This window comes from Tyto alba, unplaced genomic scaffold (assembly GCF_018691265.1).
Source record: "Tyto alba isolate M040663 unplaced genomic scaffold, T.alba_DEE_v4.0 Super-Scaffold_21, whole genome shotgun sequence".
In the NCBI taxonomy this organism is placed as follows: domain Eukaryota; kingdom Metazoa; phylum Chordata; class Aves; order Strigiformes; family Tytonidae; genus Tyto; species Tyto alba.
The window spans coordinates 12,136,574-12,160,805 of record NW_024881295.1 but is presented as its reverse complement, the minus strand read 5'-3'; the positions used below and the strand labels follow the sequence as shown (position 1 = coordinate 12,160,805).

General features: G+C 38.8%; 2 protein-coding genes across 5 annotated transcripts in view; one reads left to right on the top strand and one right to left on the bottom strand.

Moving 5' to 3' along the window:
- LOC104358306 (solute carrier organic anion transporter family member 1C1) overlaps window positions 1-1,031 on the top strand; it is a 59,999-nt gene extending 58,968 nt beyond the window's left edge. Inside the window, exon 16 of the mRNA XM_032986238.2 lies at window positions 358-1,031. The gene's annotated coding sequence lies outside the window, so the exon portion shown is untranslated. The remainder of the gene's footprint in view (window positions 1-357) is intronic.
- A 1,030-nt stretch (window positions 1,032-2,061) lies between these two features.
- LOC104358305 (solute carrier organic anion transporter family member 1C1) overlaps window positions 2,062-24,232 on the bottom strand; it is a 32,124-nt gene continuing 9,953 nt past the window's right edge. For 3 of the 4 annotated variants that reach the window (XM_009963882.3, XM_032986241.2, XM_032986242.2), the window contains 9 exons: window positions 21,948-22,046; window positions 20,963-21,196; window positions 19,638-19,802; window positions 18,054-18,249; window positions 15,549-15,714; window positions 13,876-14,057; window positions 12,376-12,440; window positions 11,115-11,232; window positions 9,198-10,322 (listed from right to left, as the gene is read on the bottom strand). In XM_009963882.3, coding sequence (XP_009962184.2) covers window positions 10,100-10,322; window positions 11,115-11,232; window positions 12,376-12,440; window positions 13,876-14,057; window positions 15,549-15,714; window positions 18,054-18,249; window positions 19,638-19,802; window positions 20,963-21,196; window positions 21,948-22,046 — 1,448 coding nt within the window. In that variant the 3' untranslated portion in view covers window positions 9,198-10,099. Of the gene's footprint in view, window positions 2,147-9,197; window positions 10,323-11,114; window positions 11,233-12,375; window positions 12,441-13,875; window positions 14,058-15,548; window positions 15,715-18,053; window positions 18,250-19,637; window positions 19,803-20,962; window positions 21,197-21,947; window positions 22,047-24,232 lie in introns of those variants that run through there. The other variant, XR_004406128.2, reaches the window with a different exon arrangement.

Genomic DNA, 24,232 nt, shown 5'->3' with positions numbered 1-24,232 from the left:
AATGTTTTCTACTTGTTAAAAAGTACCTGATGTCCAAAATCAATATCAAAATACTTTTGGAACTAAGCATGCTTTGCTTAAGGTGTTTTTAGGTAAGTGTCTCTATTTCAACACAAAGCTGAAACACATTAAAAAAGTGGTTGTTCAAGGTGGCTGTGTGTGGCACCGTGAGCTTTATGTCTATACCAATGCAAAGCAGGAGAAAGGCTCATTCAGATTTTATGTGGTATATACTACCCCATGGATGTTATCATAGCTTTATTCTGAAGCAGGATCTACAGGCAATAACATGTATCACAGACATATGACACATAACAAAGACAAAATCTTAATCTGTCAATTTTATTTTGGTTACAGGTTATCTACTGGTGCAAATCCATCCACTGTGAATAACTTCACTGATCTGTCCAAGCTGGTAAGTGGGCTCATTAATGCTCAACTGAAAGAGTGTTAATGATTAGCTTTTCTTTTTTAATTTATTTCAGAATTTATAGAATGGATTTCTTGGCAAAATGGACATCTGTCATACATTTTGTCCAATACAGCATATCATCAGATAGTGACTTTAGTTTTAACCATATGAGTTATCTTTTCTAATAAAATTATTGGAATTTAAAAGGTACAATTAATTCAGTGTAGCAGGGTAAAACATTCTGGAGTAATGTGAAAACACAAGGGACTGTGCAAGCCCACCCTGAGTACTCTGTTGGATTAGGGTCACAGACCTGACCAGAGAAGGGCCACTGATATGTTCTACTCACTTCTAGGGTAAATGTCTCATATGCAGTCAGATCTCTCAAGTCTTTCAAAAACTAAATGTCAAATTGTTTGTTACATTCATCCAGTATCTTAGTAGTTACTCATTTTTAAAAGGTACTCTCTAGTGGTCAGTAATAGTGCTAATTAGTTTTCCTAGTGCACCTTCTTGTGCATGTTTTCTTGAATTCCTTTACTTCCACACACACTAAGTACCTGCAAGTATTTACTTGCAAAAGCTCCTTAGTTTCCAATTATTCATACTATTCTTTCTTTTTTTTTTTTTCTTGAAAACAGATTTTGAAAGTGAGTTCAATAACTGACTCATTTCTGAATCATCATTAATTTCAGCCCACTAGTCTTTTTTTAATCCTCATTTTAATATATGAGATTTAAAGTTGTTTGTTGTTTTCATTGACTTTATGAATGCATTAACTTGGTTGAAAAGAAGCATTATGGAGGATAAGAAATGTTTTTGCCATCCAGGTCTCATAACTGCCCTTATTCCAGCCCTGTTTGACAAATCCTCCAGGACTATAAGAAATTAAACAGCTAGTACTTAAGGTCATCCAAACATTAGCAGGTTTAGAAGACCTGCCACTGATGCCATTGAGTGAGTTGTCATTATCTCTGTCTTGATGATGCTACTCAACAAAGGATGCACTTTGCTAGCTTGCAATCAATTTGAACTCGTGGCCAGTGCCAACACTGACATTTATTGTCATTCATTGGAAAGCAACAGCAGGCAATGCATTGAACAAGTAGATTCCTGTTGTTCCTGAAAAGCTTCAAGAGGACTGAAGACTTCAACAAAAGTAAAATTGAAGAAAAAACCTTATCAGCAGGTACTTATGGATGCATGGATAGGCAAACATTCAAAATTAGAATAAAAATGTGTCAAATACGTGTACTACCTGAATTATTTTATCTTCTAAAGCAGCAGAGAGTACATATGGGAAGGCTTTGAAAGACAGCAGATCTTAAGTGTTATTTTGAAAGTTGAATTAAGAGTTGAAAAGAGAAAAGACATAGGAATGCAAGGATCAGGACTGATTACAGTAACCAGACTATATTATTCAGTGCAACTTCTGGCATTAACACAGAAAATATGAAAATAATGCAGTTCAGTTGATCCAAAAAGGCAACCTCTGGGTAGGGACTGCATTCAGGGCTAGGATTGTTTGAGTTGACTCAGGAGTGAATCCCCACACTGTGCAATTTCAAGTGGAAGAGGAGAAAATCATGTTAAGGAGTTACTTTCCTACTTGCAATCACCTCTTTACAAGTTGCTGCAACTTACCTTCTACAGTGAGAGCTCAGTGACCAGCATTAGCTATTTCAGTTCCTTTCTGGCTCTTCAGTTATTGTCTCAGATGGTGTCTTCTGGGATCTAGTGAAAAAAATGGAAATCATGATATTTCCACTACAATTTCTACTAGTATCTTCAGATCTTAGATCAGTCTCTATCAACGCTATGTAGTCAGAGAAGAATGAAGGAAAACTGAGCTGGAAACAACTACTGTATTAGACATAAATATTTGAATGGTCTTACACAAGGAGTATTCTTTATCTTCCAAAATTTCACTAGAGGATCTGTTACCCTCACACATGAACTCAAGGTAGCAATTTTTTGACACACTGAAGTTGAACAGACTACTTTGGTGTTTGCGATGTCTGCATTCACTTCCTTGCTCTGTTACAGTCTTATCTCTTTGGCCAAGAAAGGCAACCTTGGGAATCATAGGTAAAATAGGATTTTCTAAAGCACTTATAAACCAAACTTCTAAGTTAAAATTTTGTCTTTCAGATTACTTCATAATGGCATCCCAATGGATGCAAACTCTAAAAAGCTTAACACATGTTCAATAATGAAACAGGACCATGTAAGTGCTTTGAAAACTTCTATTTGAATGACTTGGATCACACTAAACATACAAGTAAGGAAGTGCTTCATAAGATATTTCCTATTCTAAAAAGATATAGCCCCACGAACTGGAATGTTATGTTCTTCGCTAATTGTTGTTGGGTTGCTCCCTCATTCTGGATGAGCTTTCCATGTCTGGAAAAGATATTGTAGCTTATAAGTGTTTTGGAAACATGATTTTATCTGTAGTCCCCACCCTTTGATTTCTTGACCTAAGAGTAAGTTTTGCCTGAAGATAACAGGTCTGCCACTTGAAGTTTAGCTTTAATTCATTTAGCTTTGAATGACGGTAGTTACAAACACATCTTTGCCTTCCAGCTTTCAGCACAGGTTTTTGGCTTTCAGCCCAAACATTTTCCCAGAAATAGTAGTGGGTTTGTAAAGCCCATGCAAAGGTGTCTTCTTCATCACTGTAACAGGTGGTAGCTGGATTCTGTAGGGTAAGTTCACTCAGCTGTGATCGTACATTTGACTGCAGTGTAAATCTCCTCTTTTTTCATATCTTGCTCATTTATAAGTTTATGACCTAGACATTTTACTGATCAAAATAAGTCATGTATTTGCAGGACAAAGCCAATCAGGGCTTGGTAAACATCCATTATCTTAAGAAGGGTTGAACCTGTTTGTGTGCTGGCTCTGAAATGACACATCAAAATTCCTAAAAATTATAAATCCAAATATTTTTTGAGATGTCCTGATGATTTTTTTTTAAGAAATGCATTATTCAGCAAGCCCAGTACTAGATGTTTGAAAAGTTCTGAGTAGTAATGCTTTTAAACTAAAAATTATTACCTAAATTACCTAAAATACGTCACCAAAAAGATGGAACTCTCCCTCTAAACTCATGATCATCTTTTGAATGCACAGATCAACACTTCTAAGTATTGACAGAAAACTACTTCACAGTCTCCTAAAGCCATATTTAATCAATTCTTCATCTCACTTGCAGTTTTATTCATGTGCTGACATGCTCCTCTTTCCAAACCAGGTATCCCAATGAGCCACTCTCCAACTGATATAATATTATAATTGGCCATGATACTTTTCTGTGATTCGTACCTTCAGCTGGTTATGACAAATAAAATTCTATGTAGAAATCTATCTGTTATGTTTGGGAGATTATTTTCTCACCTATGCACCTGCAGCTTTTAGAAAAGGTTAAAGCAATCAATACATAAAACCCAGCAGGACGCCTTAGGTATTTCAGGTCACATCATCATTATTATTACTATAATCTGTTATTAGTACTAGAGTAATATTTCAGGTTTCCTTGGTCTTGTCAGGTTAAGTCTGGACTTGAGCACAAACTCTATGATTGTATACATTGTTAACATATATTGGCCCTTGCTATAGTCTAAGGACAGACCAAGGGTGTCTGGATTTCTAGGGAAGGAAACTCCAGCAGGCCACCTCACCCTGAAGCTATGCTCTAAAAGTCCATGCAGTTACAACCAACTCAAGCCATGACACACAGCTGTGTCCAGGAGGCTGATGTGCTGGCAGGAGCTGCCCATGGCTTGCAGGGAAGAGGACCAACACTTTTGGGCAGAGCTGTTCATTATGAATCAGAACCTCACAGCTCCAACGTCCCTGTGTAAGTGAGCCAGGTTAGTGACCCACTTCTGTTATCAGGGAGACACATCCTGAAGGGTGCAGTGAGTAGGGCCACCAGCAGCTGCAGGGGACAAGCCACAGCTCTCCTACAGGGATGCATATGGACTCTCCGTAGGAAAGTTCAACAGCCATGGCTGAAGGTATATTGATCCACCTAAAGAAGGATATTCTTGGAGGATGCCTTCTGGACTCATCTGAAACTGCATTAACACCTCTCCTGTGGAAATGCTGTCTGAGCTATGGGAGTAGCAGAATGGTGTACAAGAAACCCAAGTCTGAGATCTAGTATAATACTAATTTTAGAGATAGGAGCTAATACATAGAATCAGCGTTCCATCAATTAGATGATAATAAGATAAATATACATTCAGATGAGATTAATTAATTTACTATATTTGCAGATAACAGTTAAGATCACTTGTTCATTTATGCAGCAGTATATCCTACTGAGAAATATTAAACTCCTCTGATAATTTCTTACCTGGTGATTTTGGAGAAGAAAATGCTGCATATTTATATAAATGCCTTACAGTGCAACATGGCTGAGAAGAGGAATTACTTAGGTATGACAGCCACTGACTTAGAATGTCTCTGGTTTAAGATGCAGATCTGTTATAATAATTTTATAAATACTTCTCGGGTTTTTTTAATTTGCATCACGTAAGTCTTATTCTGACGAAGTCTCCAGGATGCCATAAGAATACTTTGTTTCCACCTGTATTTCCTTTACAACAATTTCTGCATAGCCTCTCTTTAAAGTTTATTCCACTGATTTACCCAAATCTGCTGGCCTGTTGTTGCTTTCTAATAGTCTTGATCACTCAGAAGTTACTCCTTTTCTTTTCCACTAAATCTAGTAATCACTTTACAGCACCTTTAGAACATATAAGGAAAAAAAACAATCCTTCAGTCCCATTGGAAATTAATCCCAGGTTTTCTGCTTCGAGTCCTACACCCCAACCACTATCCTATGTACAAGAGACACCCAGGGCCATGCAAGAGCTCTCCCAGCACGGGGCATGGGTGAGCAGCTGTGTAGGAATCATAGACCCATAGAACGGTTTGAGTTGGAAGGGACTTTAAGGACCATCCAGTTCCAACCCCCCTGCCATGGGCAGGGACAGCTCCCACCAGACCAGGTTGCTCCCAGCCCCGTCCAACCTGGCCTTGAACCCTGCCAGGGAGGGGGCAGCCACAGCTGCTCTGGGCACCCTGGGCCAGTGCCTCACCACCCTCACAGCGAAGTTTCTTCCTAATATCAAATCTAAATCTACCTTATTTTGGTTTAAAACTGTTACCCCAACACTGTGTTCCTACACTCCCTGATAAAGAATCCCTCTACATCTTTCCTGTAGCTCTCCTTCCAGCACTGAAAGGACGCTACAAGGTCTCTCTGAAGCTTTCTGTTCTTCAGACTGAACAAGCCCAACTCTGTCAGCCTGTCCTCACAGGGGAGGTGCTCCAGCCCCCTCATCATCTTCATGGCTTCCTCTGGACCCACTTGAGCAGGTCCATGTCCTTGCTATGCTGGGGGCCCCAGGGCTGGACACAGCACTGCAGGTGGGGTCTCATGAGAGCAGAGTAGAGGGGGAGAATCCCCCCCTCGACCTGCTGGCCACACTGCTCTTCATGCAGCCCAGGACACAGCTGGCTTTCTGGGCTGTGAGAGCACATTGTTGGCTCATAGTCGGTCTTCCATCCACCAATACCCCCAAGTCCTTCTCCACAGGGCTGTTCTCAATCCACTCATCACCCAGCCTATATTCATGCCTGGGAAGCGTTTGCTTAACTATCAGCTTCAACATCTCGGGCCTTCCAATCTTTCTGGGTGGCTCCTTTATTCCACCTAAACCAGTGGAAGTCAATCTCTGCCTCAAGCAGTTCATTCCATGGAGAAGTCCTAGGAACTAAAGTGGGACCATAAGCACAGTGACACCATGGTTTGTCTCAGAGGAGACCAAATTTAGCACAGATACAACATGCAGTCTGTCCAAACCCACACAATAACTCCACTGTGCTGCACTTGGTTGTGTCATGGATACCATGTCCATGTTTTTTTTCATGCTTAAGAGCCCTGACTGCACAAGAGAAAAACTGTGCCTCAACTTTCTTAACCTGAGTCTGCAACACTGGGTTTTCAGATCTAAGCTAAGTGCTGCCATGTCCTGCAGGGTGCTGCTAGTGTGTTAGGCAGGTCTGGGGCTCAAGAGTCCGCCCTGCCCATAATGTAGATCTTGTCGAAGAGATGGACAGGCACCTTGGGACACATACAGCATGTTTGCATGTTTCCCATGACCGCTCTCCATCTTCCACATCCATGGCCATACACAAACAAATCATTTACCTTCTATAAAACGCAGACTCTGCCCACTTTAATATTAGTGCAGAGATGTCCCATGAAGGAATCTGCTTGGCCTCAAAATTCAGATGCACTCATAGAAGGATTTTTTTATTTTTTCTTCTTGGTTGACCTGAACCATGATTAAGTTATGCTTTCGTAGCTCAGAATAAAAATAAGAATTAATTTGAAAGTAAGATATATAAGCAACACTGGAGAAAATAACATGTGATTCAGATCTATATTAACAGTTTTAGCTAGAAAGAACTTTGACCATATTCCAAACTAGAGGTAGGTAAAATGACAATATATTCCTCAGTGGAAAACTGGTAGACTAAATCTAATGTTAGCCTTCTGCTATATCGTTAAAATACTTGAAATGTTTTCAAATTAATTTGATAGCCTGAAGTATTTTCTCTTTATTCTGCTACAGTTAGTATTCTATTCCCAATTAAGTTTTGTGTCAGGATAGACAGGACTTGTTGATAATGAGGACACAAAGCCTATAGGAGGACTTGGTCTTTGTAGGGTACATGATCCTAATGTGTACAGAAAACTGTGGGTTTAGGGCTACTGTGTTTCTTTTCTCTTTGATAAACAACTAGAAAATATCATAAAAACAGGTAGTCATAGGTCATTATGTCTGCTTGATTATACATCTAAAAGTAAAGAAATGCCAAATAACTGCACTGGCTTCTGGGATAAGGCTCTTACTTCCATAGTTATTCTGAGAGAAGGACTTTGATAATGCCGTTAAAGGGCTTTTTGATAGCCTCAAACAAGTGTTGGGTAAACACAAGGCTCATGACCTTAAACCTCCCACAGTCTCATAAAAATTCACTGGTTTTGCTATTTCTTCATTGGTTTCAGTGGAATTACCATGATTTATGGCCACCATTGTCTGTAATGGTCCCTAAACTACCTGGTTTGTCATCTTTATTCAAAAGCATGCCTGACTGGTGTAGTTGTAAATATGCCTCCAAAATACCTTTCCTGGTTAACAATTTCTCTTATCACCTTAGAATACAACAGGCTTCTCTTCCTTCCTAGAGGATCTTCCTTGTGATGGAGCTCAAAGATGCCAGAGTTAGCTCTGAGCATGCTGACAAAGCTATCACACAGGACAAAGACACCAGTTTTGATACTAGAAAAAGTAATGCAGCTTTGCCATCAAACCAGAGTCAGAATGTCCCTATTTATTCTCTATTGAGAGAGGCAAGGGCATAAAAAACTTTTGGAAAATGTCACTCAGTTGACCATCTATTTAATTTTTTTATATATTCTGCGCTAGTTGCATGTTGAAGAACAAATTATTCCCTTGAAGAAATTCTACCTGCCATTCCCAGGAGAATGCTTAGACTTGCACAGAATAAACAGGGCATGTTGAAAATGCAGGCAAGTGATACAGCCTTGGAGTTGGGAGTACACTGAGCCAGAGGCTCATTTAATAGCACCTGTGGCAGCACTTATGCTATTATTGATTTGGGACTGTTATAAAGAATGATGTTAAGTCTTATTTGTTTGAAAGAGCTGACTTTACCAGGTTGCATCTGGGGTAAATATCTGGACATGAATCATTAGACCTGACCAGAATATAGTTTCTAGTCTGACATCAATTATCAACGGACCTTTGATAAAAAATTACCTCCTGGGAAAATCAGGAAATAGGTGCAAAAGATGCTCTCATCAAAAAACCTGTAATATAAAAAGCAATGTGTAGAAATAAATACCAAAAAAAAACAGAGGTAAAAGGGAAATTATGCTAGTATGAGTCACCTGACTGAGTCTATATGTCTAACTCAGATCAGGAGTGTTTCTAGAGCATTGAATATTTATTCAATGTTAAAACACTGTTTGCAGAAGGAGAAAGACATACCATTATTTTCTCTGTGTAAAATTCCTGGGGTTTCCGGAACTTGGATTTTTCTTTAATTATTGCCAGGCCTAGGTGCAATATTGATATCATCCATACTAGAGAAGCTTTCATTCCTGCTCCTTTATAATACACACTGCTTCCCCATGTCTACTGGAAATTTATAATCAGATCTGTGATTGTAAAAGACATCCAAATGTGCTGGTCATTGTTTTTAAGCAATAAAATGTAAACAACTCCCTCCTCAAGGCCAGGATATGAAGAACTTGTTTTCAGTGAGTACCACATCGACCCTTTTCCCATTCCTGTTCTTGCACTTACACAGGGCAGATGGCAGAAAAAAAGTCAGAACATCATTTAACACAGAGAGTCCCTCTCTTTAGTCCTCTGCTCAGTTACTTTCTCAGATAAAGGGTGGCAGATTTTCTTCATATTAGAGCAGTGCTCTCTTCCATGTCCTGAGGAAGTTTAAGGTTAGGAAAAAAAGCTTATTTCCTAGATTTAGGCTTGTGCACAGGATCACAGGGAACAGAGATACCCTTCAGAAAAGAAAGCAAAATGGCTGTGATGATGGAGACAAAACCTGCAGTGATCTTACTAGGCATATATGCTCCCATTGTGAAGCTACATCATGAAGGATGTCAATGAAATATCACACATCAAATATTTTGAGAGACTTTTTTTCCCAGTAATGGTGTTTGGAAACATCCTTTATTGAAGATTCTCTCTGGGCAAGGCTGTCTGTGGAAAGCTGTGAATTTGCAAGCTTTCAGCACTGTATTTCAAGGTTTACTGGAGGTTCTTTGAACAATAAAGGAAATCGATATATATATGTGGCATAAATGCAGTGGTCATTAGGATAAAAATGCCCACAAACACTCACACACAAAAAAAAAAAAAAAAAAAAATCAAAGAAACTTAAACACCTATCACTTTATTACATCAGTTTTGAGTAATTTTACTGAAACCCAATACTGAGATATGCTGAAAAATTAATACACCCCTTTCTTTTGTTTGCAATCCAGTTTGATTGTTTAATGTGTTCAAGCCAAACCCCAGAGTCATTGTGCAGTTCTTGTTCAGAGGGTGCTCACTGACAGCCACCGGGGCTCTTACCTGAGCATGAGCTGTGGGGCCCAGTCTGGAACAAAGAGCTCTGGTCACGAACTACACAGCAAAGGCCATCAGAGCAACTGGGCATGTGTAACTTGATTTAGAGCTGAGGAAAAGTACTTGAAATAAAGTCCATGAAAATGGAAATGAAGCTTATTGCAGATTTCTTCTTTTTAATTTTTCAATCATAATAAAATTTATGACACTTGAAAAATTTTGTCTAGTCCTACTGTTGGTCTAGAAAGGAACTGAGAGCAAGAGGATGGGAGAGTTCCCCAAAATTTTGAAAACATTTTCCCCTTATTGTTTCAGATGAGGAAAGAAAGAAGATAGGATAAAGCAAATTAAAAGTCAATGTTTCAAAGATATTTTCTTGAACCCCCCAAAATGTAAACTAGCTGTTTAAGTCAGTAATTAGACTCCTGTTGTGCTTAGAAAAACTGAAGCATAGACAAAGTTATGAAAAGACCTTGTTTCTTTTTTACATACAAGTCTCCTCACTCTCCTCTGAGGTTCTTGCACTAGGAAGGATTTCATTTTTGTTGGCAGTAGCTGGTTCTTTGTTGGTTGATCTTTCTGTATTTTTAATATTTGTTATCTCTTTGCCATCTGGTTTGAAGCGTTTCATTATTAAAACAGAGAGCACTATGTATAAGAGACAACATCCTGCCCGTAGTCCTGCAATGAGGCCAAGATAGACATTTCTAGGAAAAAAAAAAAAAAAAAAAAAGTGACAAAATCTGTTTACATTAATAAAGCTTGCCAATTCTGAGTGGAACCAATTAAGATACCAAACACGCCATGGCAAAACCATCTAATCATCTAATCTCAGCCAGATATTGCTCCACATTTTGAGAAATAACAGACAGAAAACAATTTCATGATATGTAGACCCAAGCAGGTTCTACTCAGGTCCTACACTCCCAGCAGAAATGCCTCCTGTCTAAAGAGTGCTCTTGTTCATCAGTCCGTATTTTAGGACTGGGATGGGAGGAGCTGCACCAGCTGGGGCTTTTTGCTGGTTGTCCCAGCTTCCCTCAGCCCCTCATGGGCAGCAATCAGTGCTCCTGGTTGCAGCTCTCCACGCACCACCAGTCGTTTGGGTCCCCTCTCCGAGTGGATTTTGTGAGGCGCCTTATATGTTAGGAAGCAGAGAAATTAGGGATGAGGAAGAGCATCTTCAATGCTACACTAAATCCACAGGTTTTCAGTCTCCCACAAAGCCAAAGTATCACACAGTTATCCAGTTCACTAAGGCTTCAACAAAGGAACTAATTCGCAATGTAAGGTAGTGTACTGCAATTTCATATATTAGAATGAATCAAAAAAGGCTTATTTGCTCTATTAAAGCCTAGTCAAAGTAAGGAGTTTTAGTGCTTTTAGTATCCTAATCATTCTATCGACAATTCTCATGGGCAAAGCATAGCTTGGTCCCTGGTGCCCAAAGCTGCCTCAGAAGACAAATTCCCAACTCCTTACCAAAGATTTCAGCTTACCTGAATGCTTTCGTGTCATATACGCGGCAAGATCCAGATCCCCCACAGTTTTTTGTCCCCCATTTCAAGCAGGTCTCATCTATCAAAGCACCAAAATAAATAGGGGCTGGGAGTCCTCCTGCAAAAAAAAAATTCTTATTACACGATCTGACATGAAGATCTCAGCATTTAATGTCATGGTAAAGAAATGAGGAAATGAATCTCGGGGTTTCTGAATTATGGCTACATAAAATGGGACTAAACATCCAGCTCCAGCTTTAAGATTCCAAGATTTGTGAAAATATTTAAGCAAGTACCTAAAGGAAGTTGAAAGGATGGAAGATTAAAGCATTATTATATTCAGTGAGGGCACTGTTAGTAATTCTACTTTAACAGCATTTTCATTAGAATTGTAACTTCTGTTGTTTAAAGAAATTATATAACCAACATTTCTTTTTCAGTCCCTGGTGTGGAATTATCTGCCATGATATATTAATATTTATGTATACCAATGTATCTATTCACGTATTACACAGCAATTTGCCATTAATAATGGTTAGCTGAGTGTAAAGGGCTGAAATTAAGCACTTGCTCAAAAACAACTAGGTAATAAGTGTATTACTTATGTAGTTCTAAAAGAATTTCTTTTACACAGTCATAATGCTTTAGTATAATCAGTAATCTGTTTCAGAGATAATGTGCAGTTTTGTGAAAAAAACTATTTCATAAAAGCACAAGATTGACTCTCTGCAGCATTCAGCTAAAATATGGAGATTCAGAGAGAAATCCAGATGACTACTTGGGCTTGTCTGCATGGGGAGGATTTCAAAAATCATCAAACTAATGAACATAAGACAAGGTTTGCTAGAGGGAGGGCAGACTAATATAATAATAAATAATAGGCAGAATATATGGTAGTTCTAACTGAAAAATGGTCAGCAAAAGGGAGCATAGGTGTTAAGAATATCCAGACTGATCAAGCTCAGGTAGTTGTGTCCATGAATTTAAAAAAAAAAAAAAAAAAAACCAATGAAATTTCCTTCTTTTGCCTGATTCCTTTTCTGCATAGAAAAAAATCTGAAGAGATAATCATAATATGTAATTACATACCAGGAAACATGATCCAAGCTCCTCCAAACATTTTGAGATGTATAATCTGCTTACAAAGAAAAATTTTGGAAAATTTCTTTTGTTCTCATCTGGAGCAAGGGTGTTGCACTGGCTAGATTTGGTCTATATCTTTGACTACATACTTGAATCCCACAAAGAAATGAAGTTTTACCTAGTACTCTACCACCTAAAGTTTCAATCCCAACAGCAAAGGATTTCAGGTCTGGTGAAACAGATCTAAAAAGGAAACAAAAATAGTACATTGTTTTGAGGAACAATAGAATAATGTAGCTATAGCCATCCTGTGAACATCTGCACGTGCCCCATTGCAAGAGTACTGTGGCTTACCTAGCACAGCCCACTCAAAACCTAACTGAAAACATTCACCAAAGTTAAAGTTCAGATGTAGAGCCTTCTTCCATTGACTTCAGTGGATGAACTCACATTGAAATAAATGGGAGAATCTACAGAAACTGATCTTGAATCCAAGGAGAACAGATTGTAAACACTTTTGGGAGAGGATGCACGGGAAGATTAAAGTGAACCAACTAAAAATAGGCAGTTCATATCCATAAGTTACCTTCATGAAGCTGTCTTGCTTTAGAAGGGGCTGTATTTTACAGTGGTGAACAGAGGGAACGAGGGTGTGCAGCCCTTGCTAGCTACATGCAGTTAAAGCCTACCTCTGCCTCTAGCATTTTACAGAAAGACAGGGAACGTGAGTCACCTCAAAAGCACCTCATTCCTACCAGTGGAGAAACAGCCTGTGTCCATCAGATGAACTGGAAGTATTGGCATAAAGCAGAGGGGATTACAGAGCTGGCACAGGGCAGGAGGGCCAGCCCATTTCCTGAACTGGAGTTTATACATCAGAGGACCCTCTTCTCAGCATTAACTCGAAAATCTTCTTATTATACACATTAGTGTTCTGAAAACTGCCCAGCAAAGTTAGCCTTGTCCATAACCCAGGCATGCCCTAGGAATGGCTGCACTTAGAAATGTTGCACAAGAAGTAGCAGCTTAGCCATCAGAGCTACCTAGTTATGTGCACTGACTACTGAAGATTGCAATTCACCCATGAGCATGAGTGGAAAGAAACTTCCACGTGAAAGGCACAGAACATTGTCTTTTCTTCTGAGTGTAAAATAGCAGAGCTGCTTTACAACTGAAGGAATAAAAATTAAAAAAAAAAAAATATTGCTGCTGACACAGCTCTGTTTATACCAGCTCAACAAAAAATGGGAGTATCAGACTTCTCACAACACAGAAAACATTCTGAGGCAACAAGGCTTAACAAAGCTGAATGTTTTTCTCCTGAGTAATGTGAACAGCATAGTCACCTTGGATATGGCTTAGCACCGCATCTTATTTCAAGTTCATTGCTCTGTTAAAAACATCCCTGTCATTGGAAGTGAAAACTAATGTTCAGGATCAGCATAAGTCCCACCCATTTCATCCCCAAAGTATCTACTCAGACTTAAATTGGAATTAAATTGGCAGACAGGCATTTTGCTGTGCCTCTGAACAGAGATGGATTTCAGAGCACAGGCAAAGACTCAGGGCCCCAGTTTCATCAGCATGCCATTTCTCACAATAGGAATGAAATAGTAGATACCATATTCTGTTTCTCTTTCCCCAAGCTCTATGGTCAAGGTAAGGTAAAGTATTTCACCTAAACATAATCATGTATGTAGGAGTGCCTCCTAAGGCTAAAATAAATGCACATGCAGTCTGTAATGCTAAAAAATAGGGAAATGCTTTGGTACAGCTTTCTCTTTGGCATTGTCCCAATACTGCCGAGGAATTGCCAAGCCCATGCCCTTGTCCTTCCACACAGCTGCAATTGTGAAACACCTGAAAAGAGAAAATGAGAAGAATAATTTATTTATCAGAATTCAATAGCACAAAACTATTTTAGTAGCTAGATTTTTCACTCCCCATAACAAGCAAGCTGTTGTTTACACTGAAAGGACCTCCCTAATCATCTTTGCAGACTGATGTCTAAGTTCATTGGTATGCTCCAGCCACTCTGAGAGGCTCCACAGGCACAAAGCAAATGTGGCTCTAGTTTCAGCCATGCCATTACTAGGACAGAAGGTGCTCTGTGTATACTTAAAATGGGTCAAAGCTATACAATTCAGACATTGACTGTTATCCAGTCATTCTGCACAGGAATCCTATGAAGTAGATGAGTAGCAATAAAAATATAGATGTGGACCGAAAAATGCAATCATGAATATCTATTGTTATGTATCCAAACCAGCATTTGGCACTGGATTGAGAGTGGACTGTTTCACAGCCTTTGAAGTTAGCAGGAGACATGGGTCTGAAAGCCAATTTCCCTGAAGTGCAGCAAGAGAATATTGCTGGGATATATGGATAAAAGCCTGAAAGCATTGCTTGTCATTTTCAGTATTGTTACATGAAGATAGTTCTGCTTCTGCCAGAAGACTCGACCATTTGCACACATTCCACAAACCTATTGTTTTTAATGGTCTTGCCAAGGTGTGATTGTTTGAAGTCCTGGAAATGGCTTTGCTGCTGAGACACTGAACAAAATGGCCAGATGTATATTTATGGGACTTCTTGGCTGTACAATTTAGTTTTATGACTTGCTTTCCTGAGCCATGGAAGCTCAGGAAAGCAGGCAGTTCCAGTATGATCTGTAACAGTTTGTAAAACCATCAGTCACAATTTTATACAGATCTGCTACACATTAATTGACAACACAGGATTTTGCTAGTATAAACAACCAGACTAGTAAAGGTCTTCTAAAGCAAATCCCTCTTAGCTGTATTGTACCTACACAATAAGAAATTTACTGAGAAACTTAAAGCCAAATTTATGGTCGTCTTGCTGAGAAGAAAATAAATTTAAAAGAATTGAAATAAAATCATTCAAGAAATGTAATTTAAGAGTCTGAAATTTTCATGTCTTTGCTGAATAGCTCATTTACCTGACCCCAACTCTCTTAAAAACCCTCCCTGTAACCTTGCACTCACTCAGTTTCTATCTACAAGGTTAAACTGTACAGAATGGACATATGTGTCTATAGGGTTTCTTAATCACAAAGCTAAAAAATTAATAGATGAAACAATCTAGCTATATCTAGAATCATAGAATCATAGAACATTTTGGGTTGGGAGGGACCTTTAAAGTCCAACCCCCTGAAATGGGCAGGGACACCTTCCACTAGAGCAGGTCGCTCAAAGCTCCGTCCAACCTGGCCTTGAACCCTGCCAGGGAGGGGGCAGCCACAGCTGCTCTGGGCAACCTGTGCCAGTGCCTCACCACCCTCACAGTGACAGACTTACTAAATAATCATCTATCCACCTATATATTTACCATAGTCTTTCCCGTCCCAGTTGATGATTTACATCCCGCAAAGCAGGCTGTCATGTAAGTGATCCCATTATCCCCACATACAGGGTCCCACTGATCCAGCTTGCAGCTGCAGTCAACATTGCAACTGGCCATGAAGCTGTTTTTGGGGGAGGAGAGATGCTTTAATCTAGAAGAAAATGGAAAGAAATAAAAGAATTATTTGCTCAAATTATATAGTCAAACAAATTGTCACAGAGTAGGCAGGAAAAATGTGAAGAAAGTGAAGCAATCATCATGGACTGGTATCTGTTACCATCCAATAGACTGTGAAGTTATCATACAGAGACTAAGTTAATTTCAGCTAAACCAGAGCTCTCAAGATTTTTCATCAAGCATTAATATTTTTATGGACTGTTGCTGAAAAGGCATGGAACTCACGAACTAGGTAGCCTTGGCTGGGAGGGAATATTTGGTATTACTTTTTCATTTGAAAGCTCAACCCAAGAAAAAGAAAATCATGCCTAGAATCTCTTAGCACCTATAGACTGGATATGCTTTTCCCTAGAAGTAGCTATCATACCGTATCTGAGTGTTAGGAGTGGTGATATAAAACTACATAAAATTACAGCAGCAAGATGTCCTTGACATTTTTTTCACTGGATCAGAGCCAGTTAGTGGCAATGAAAGTTGCATGTGTCCGAGTGAGAAGTGGTGCTTCTGTCTCAGCTCTGACTGTATTCAGCAGCAACAGCCCTGCACCTGGGACAGGCTTGAGCCCTATTTCTTATTAGATCTCATTTCTTGTTGTATATTATCACGGACTTTCATAGATTCCACTTCTACCAATATTTCTGTAAGAACCACCAAAGTCAGGCACCAAGGAGTTAAATTAAACACATGACAATTAGAATTGAGAATCTAAACAGTGGCCATGATTATGAGGGCATGGTAGCAGGGCTCAATTTTCAGAAAGTGTTACAAGTCCACCACCTAAAAATCGCCCCTGCATTAAAGTCACTCACAATATAAAGGAAAAAGTGTTCAAAATTTGCCTTTGCTTCCTCCTTACCCCTCAATCCAAAACACACCTCAAGGGGGCTACATTTCTCCTTAGTCTTTTCAAAGGGAAAATAAGTGGGGGGTTTAGCCCTCACCAAGCTGTTGCTCACCTTCAAACTACAAATTGTTAAATGGATAAAACAGTATGAATTGCTTATCCAGAAAAATCCTAACACGTGCTAAATTCTCCAGTCTTTGTTCTCCTGGAGAAACTGTAATTGCTCTTTCAGTATTTTCTGCCTTGATGTTTCTGCTTATTTTTAATTCACTCTACAGTATCAGATGTTGTACTCAACCAGAGTTATCTCTGCTGCACAAGCCTCTCACATCTTTTATGCAACTAACCTCAAAGTTGAACTGGGTGTCAGGTTAGCCAAGACAACTTAGATACTTCCCTGAACGTAGGCTCAGTTTCAGAAAACACAAGACTGAGTTTCTGTCTGAATTGAAAATTCTGCAAGCCCTGCTGGATTCAGTTCAATCCTTTAAAATCCCTTGAAATTTGTTGAACCAGACTGAGGTAAATTTAAACAGTAGGCAATTGTGGCAGGCTGCTAGAGTCAGCAAAATGTTCTCAAGAAACATGGCCATGGTCCTGGTAAGGGAGGAGGAACATCTGTTTGGGCAGCACACACTCCTGACATGACTGCTTTCTACCTCCCTGCTGAGAAAATGGGCACAGACAGGTCAGCAGCTCCAGGTACTGAGGGAAATGGGAGGTTGATAACTACTGATATAGAGGATGGTCCCTTCTAGAGGCAAAGCCATTGGGGCACTATGGGGAAGCCACTTTCAACACTTTTTTTACATCCCAGTCCCTACATGGTAGGAGGACACCAGCTTTAAATGAAAACTTTGAAATAGAGCATAAAAATTTAATCTGTCTGCAATACATTTAATCTTAATTAGCAATTTGTCTGAATATAGAGGTATATTGTCAATATCCAGCAATAAACAATTTATAAAAATAAATGTCTGGTTTAAATAAAATTTGAAAAACAAAATTGGGATATTCTGCCCATCCCCAACTCTAGGTATTATTTTAGCCTGGAAAGTCTATCTCAAAACCTCAGATTTTCTTGTGTATATCACTGCCAAAGAGAGGTAAAATGATATAATCACAGTAGCTCCACTCTAGCTGAAACCACACTGATTGAAAGTAGCAGATGACCTAATATAAGTCAATTGCAACAAAAATTTGTTGCTTTTAAATAGACACTTCTTTTTTTTATGCAAAAGGATATAGCAATACACTACAGTAAATCAACAGAGAAGACACATGTCAGAACTCATCTAAATTAAAATCACAATGTTTTCTAGATTATCAGGTTTGTAGCCCAGATGAAGTCACAAACCCAGGTCAGTTTGTGAGAGTAGAGGAATAAATGTGTGTGCACCATGTTCTGCTTGGGGTAGGAAGCAACCATGACAAATGACACAACCAAGACAAACCCAGGGGATACAAACCCAGAGTAGGGTGCAGTCAAACCAGCCACCTGGAGCACCTCACAACTGCACGTAAAGTACAAGAGGTTTAACAAATATGCCACTATAAAGGTGATGCATGCAAACTTTGCCATCTCAGTTATGTGAAGTTTGAATTTCTTGATGAGAACGCCTCCTAGAAACATCCCCAGGATTGTGATGGGTAAAAGTATTACACCTGCAAATAGAAGGTAATAATAATGTTAACTGCTGTCACTTGCATTGGCCTTTTTTAGAATAAATCTGGTTCTACTGATTTCCAAGTATTACATACTGACCTATTTTCAGAGTGATCCTTTGAGGTTCTAATACTTTTTATTACCTTTAAGTAATTTTGTTTACTTCCTCATTTTCATGTTATGACTTTAAAAAGCTTAGTTCCTCAATATTCTGTACCTTTTTACTATACTGTTGTTTGAATGTATACTGATATAACAAAACCTATACAGGTACCTGTTAGAAACTGGAGTAAATAAGATAAATGTATTAGCTCATGGGCACTTTTTCATCTAGAAAAAAACATTAAACTTTCTGAAAGTTACAAAAGGAAAAATCTCCAAAACAGAACATGAATGGAAGCAGCATCTGGTTTTGTATTGGATTCCATTTTGCTCTAAGAGTAAATCACAGAAAGACTGCATTTAGATTTAATCTGTTCAGCACTTCATAAACTCTAGCCCTCATATTTACATGCTAGATAGAGAGTTTTTACAAGGTTTTATCGTGAGGGCTTTGCCTTTCTTTGTGTGTGTTTTCGTGTAGTTGTTTTTTTTTGTTATGTTGTTTTTGTAAAACTTTCCCTGCATCCAGAAAAAGATAGGAAAAAGGAAGTTCTTCCCATATTTGTACCTGACCCGCAGCAAAGCAGGGTGCATTCAGATTAAAGTAATGGAATATCAATTCTGCAATGACCTCAAATACCCTGGGGTTTTTGCCAGATTATGAGACCATAGTAATCACTCTAAGATTAATATAATTTCAGCATTCTTTTTTTTGTAGAACACTACAAAGAACTCATTTTTGACAGAACTGTCAAATAGAAAAAGACCTTTGAGCTGAATGAAATGACTCAAAATTTTAGATTTTGGTTTCTTATTGTTTATAAAATTTAGTGCCCAAAGGCACTAAAAATGTAATCATTTTGATCCATTTGTAATCAAAATGGAAGAACATTTATATCAAGATGTTATTCTGAAAAGGAAAACCACACTTTTCATTAGATATTAGCTAAATTATGTGTTTTTTCTTTTAATTGTTATTTAGTTACAATATATGTGTGGTTTTTGTTCATGAAAACAGACACATTCATAACCCAAATCTTACTCTGAAAAAATGTTCAGACAAAAAAAAATCCACCTAGTTCTAATAATCTTCTAGCTCACTAAATTGGGAACACCAGGGAAATTAACACTAAAATTAACATCCATTTTCAAAATATGGTAAGAATAAACTACTGCATACTTTTTTTACTCAAAAAGTTCACAGAAGTTCCTCCTAAAAAGGAAAGCAAAATAACAAAGAAAAGGTTCCTTTTTGACACTGGAATTTAAAAAGACAGGTACCTACCAATTAGAAAGATGGCTCTTGCTACTGATACATTAAATTGCTGCTCCATAAACTTTGTCTCATAGGTTATCAACCCAACAAGAGAATTGTACTGCAGAATAGTGAGGAAGAGATAAACCAGGAAAATTGGATTTCCAAACAGCTTCTTCAGAGCTGGGAAGAAATCTGCAATGGAGAGGTACATGCTGTACACCCTGCTAAACACAGAGAAGAGTTGTTTTGACATAATTTAAATAATAAAACTAACTTTGATTTAATTACTGGCTGTATTGCAGGTTATAATTCTTTGCCTATCTAAACATATGCTTGCCTAAGTGAGTGTTTTCCTCATTGCCAAAACATGACTTACAGGAGCAGCAGGGTTGAATGGCACAATGGATGTTGAACTGGGAATCAGAAACCCCAGATTATCTTGTGTGTGATACAGGACTATTCATCAAAGGCACTAAGGCTTGCAACACACTCTCAATATTTGTGCAGGAGAGTGTCCTTAGAGGAGCATTAAGACTCTACAAAGTACCAAGTGAAAATTTTGGTGCCTAAAGCAGGAACCTTCACAAACTACACAAGAGCCTCACATGAGGCTGATATTCAGAGAAAGGGAGCACCTGACCCAGCAAAAGGCTGGAACCTTTCCTGAGACCCTTGATGAGAAAACCCAAATCCATTAAATTAAAGACAAAACCCTTCATTTAGCCTGTAGTCTGGCTGTTGGCATGCTTGCCTAAAAGATGAGAGTTCAAAATATATCTGCCCTGACCAGTAAGGGGTGTACATGCATACATACATACATACAAACAAGACCCTTGGGGGAGTCCAGAATGGGTAGTTGGGTCTGATATTGCCTGTAGGAGGTTAATTTAGCATCACTGAGCTCATCCACAGGAGCTATGAATCCAGTGAAATCACTCCGACCGCCAGAGTAGTACTTAGCCCCATGTTTCTCTCACATATGTTGGTCTCAGTGAAACAGTAACCTGGCAGCTGTGAATTGGTCATTAATGAGGGATGGGATGTTTTCCCCCCTCTTCCTTTATAATCATAGGATTATGGCTGTAATACATCATATGACAACTACCATGTTGAACTGAGAATTTCTGGTGCTCAAAGCAACAGCATGAGATTTTTCCAGCTGACATAAGGAGAGGACTGAAACACACCCTTAGCATGTAATTATAATAATACAAATTAAAGAGAGCATTTTTGTCTGTCACTTGCACTGCAGAAATGTGCGTTTTGCTGAGGGTTGTGCAAATCCATACTCAGCTCAGAATGAACCCATGAGAGAGAATTCACATGCAAACATTTGGGCAATAATCTTTCACCTTTTACTGCCTCTGAGAACTTTAACTGTGGCTGAGCTGGGGGGTCTATTTTACAGTGATCTTGCACAGGCAAATGACTAATCTTCAGGTTTTTATTCTCTCCTTCTTTTGGTAAGGAGTAAGGCAAAAACCAGAAAGGCAATGAAGCAATAAAGCTGACTGCTCCACAGATAAGCAATCCAAGCCACCAGGCACCAACCCAACGGGTATCCTTAGGATTTATGCTGATGGCATCTATAAAATACAGAAAGACAAGAAAGTAGATTAAATATCATGCAGAGCAATTACCCTTACTATAGGTATCCTTATACATATTATTTAAAGAGCAGAATAAAGGTGGTTTATGGTTCATATGAAGAACTGAAATGCAGCTTGTATCAAATCAGTTCCCTGCAGTCAAATATAGATGTCTCCATTTAGACCCATGGTGACATTTCCGTGCCAAGAGCTTCCAACACTTTCTGAGGGAATGAGTTACAGCAAGAGTGCCCTCTACCACCCAAAAATAACTTTTCTTTCCCAATTTTCCACTGTCTGCTCCTTCTTCCACCTCTAAACTTGACAGTTTTTCCTTGAAGTTCCACAAACTTTCCCTGGGATTAGAGACTTGCATGCTCTTTAAGAGAAAATAATTTTTCCCAAGTGTTGAAAGTGTCCATGAGCCTTTCACTTTTCCCTCAATGTGGGAATGGCCTTTCATTTGCTCATTTGTTCTCAGCTGTGCAGTAAGGGTGTAACAAGTGTGTGCACATGCATAAGAAGTGCAAAAATTTTCTGCACTGAGGTAGGAGTCTTGCATCAAGGGCTATTCCAGTCATACTACAATGCTGTAAATACTAAAATGCAAATAACAACAGCTTTTGAGTAGGAAAACCTCTCTAGAGAGCCCTCCTTTTTGGAGTAGTAAGCTAGGAAGGTGTTTCTTGGCATGCAGGTTCCTATATACAGTTATCTTCTCAGTTAATGCACCACTCCAGTCTCTTACCAATATCCACAATGCCAATGTCAACCCAGAGGCTGGCACAGAAAGATCCAAGCAGGAAGCCCAGGGTTGGCCCAAACATGCCCGAGGATCTCACCAGGCCTGTAAGGGAAGGGAGGAAGCACAGGAGAGTAAGCAAAACACTGTGCATACAAGCACACCGCCTTCTCTGAGGGCAAAGAAAGGAGAGAAGAATGAGGAGAAAGAAGAGGGGTAGCAACCATTAGAGGATGTCTAATGGGAAGCTCCTGAGCAGCAAGAAAATAAGGTGTAAGCTGCCAACATGCTGGCTGCAATGTGGAAGTAGGTTCCTTCACTCACACAGGGCTCTGCCACAGTCAGTGTGGTCTCACGTGGACCCCTGCATGAATTTAACTGGCAAGATCAGTGTCTTGAAAGGAATAGGAAGAACGAGAATGACATTGTAATTATTTTTATCCCTCTCCCTCCCTTCTTCTCTCCTTGAATTTTTGTAGTTGGATTGTTCACCTTGTGACAATTAACTAATGAACATACAACTCTAGGACCACTGGAATTATCATAAATCTACTTGCAACTCTACAGCTTGCATGATGTCTTGTGATTGCAGAAGTCAGGACTTTTCCCTGTACTATGTGTTCAGGTTTCTAGTTTAATTTGAAGTAGTAGTAGTTGATCCGATGATGTGCATATAAGAGGGAACGCCTTTGCAGTTTGAAGTCATATTAGGATGACAGTGACAATAGAAGTGCATGGACATGGAATTAGGTACAGGACTCTCAGAATACTTTCAGTAGGCAACAAGGAGGTGTAAGCGTCCCTGTGTGTGATCAAAGTTCATCAGACAGAATCTTTGTTGATTCATTCAGCACCAGCATGAACAAATCAGCTAACTGTTGTGTCAATATGTACTTATGTGGCTGTAAAAATAATCAAGAAATTTGGTGATCAAGTAATGACCTCTTTAAAAGTAGCTTTCAGTTTTGCTACTGGCCTCACAGGGTCTTCCATTTCCCGCTCTGTCTCTGCTTACAAAGGAGATAACATGGGATCAGAAGAAGGCAGGATGCCCCTAGGAGCAAATTAATAATCTGTGAAGGCTAGTAGAAACCTAGGAAGCCAGAACTGCATTTTGCTGACTGGGTATGTAAATACAGTGCAATCTGATTTTGGTGAACACTGCTGGCAATCGGCATAAAATAAAAATATCCTCAAAATAATTCAAGCACGGGTCCTCACATTCCCTTGTCACTTGTATTGATCTGTTGAAGTTTAGTTGTGAGTGGATAACAGTTTCGAAAAAAAGTTCAGTGATTAGGACTTCTGAATTCTAGCATGGAACTGCCATCTGGGAGCTGTTTGAAATATCAGAAGGCTTAATTCTATTAAAAAAAGAGGAATTATTGATCAAGTGCCTGTCAGTTCTTGCCCACATTCAGCACTATGAATCCTACTGTGTTGTTCTACTGCAGACCTTTTTTTCCTTTTGTTTTTGCAAACTCTCTTCTGAATATAGTGATTGCTCAGTTTATCTGAGATTATCTGAGCTTTCATTTAGTTCTCCCATTTTACTTCATTGGAAGATCTGGCCTTTTACACTAAATTCTGATGTTTCCAAAATTACTGACTTCTGCAGAGTCAGGATTTTGACACTAGAGGCCAGGAATTAGATCTTTATATTTATTTATCAGTAAGTCTAAAGCAGAACTTACTATTCAGAACTATGCAAGCTCATCTCCAAAGTTCAAATACTCAGTGGCAGCTTTCTAAACTAAGCAGATAAAAAACAGCACACCCATACCAATGGCCTTGTGTATTGTATGCAGTATATTTCTTTAAGATGCCATAAGATATCAGATAAACTGAGAAGTGTATGTGCAATAATTTTGCATATGTATAGTTTTTAAATTAAATTTCACACTTGCATACCATTTAAAATCAAGAATGTCTTCACTAAGATAATATGGCTGTATTGTGATAAAACAAAACCAAATAAGTTCTCTGTGATATTTTCTTAGCATAATTTTCCTTTGTAATATTTTTTTTTGTAATGAATAAACAGATTAAACCACAAACAGTAAATCATGCAGACTTACCAGTTAATCAGCTGCTGCATATTTACATAGCTCAACCAAGACCTTCAACAAACCCTCAACCAAGATGACTAATGTAGCATGTAACAGGTATTAAATTTTACAACATACACCAGCCTCAGATATGTTTCTAGTGAAGCCATGGATTCAACAGACACAAGATTATATGTTAGTACTCAACTCAGTGATGAAATTTCATTCATTCAAAGCCTCTAC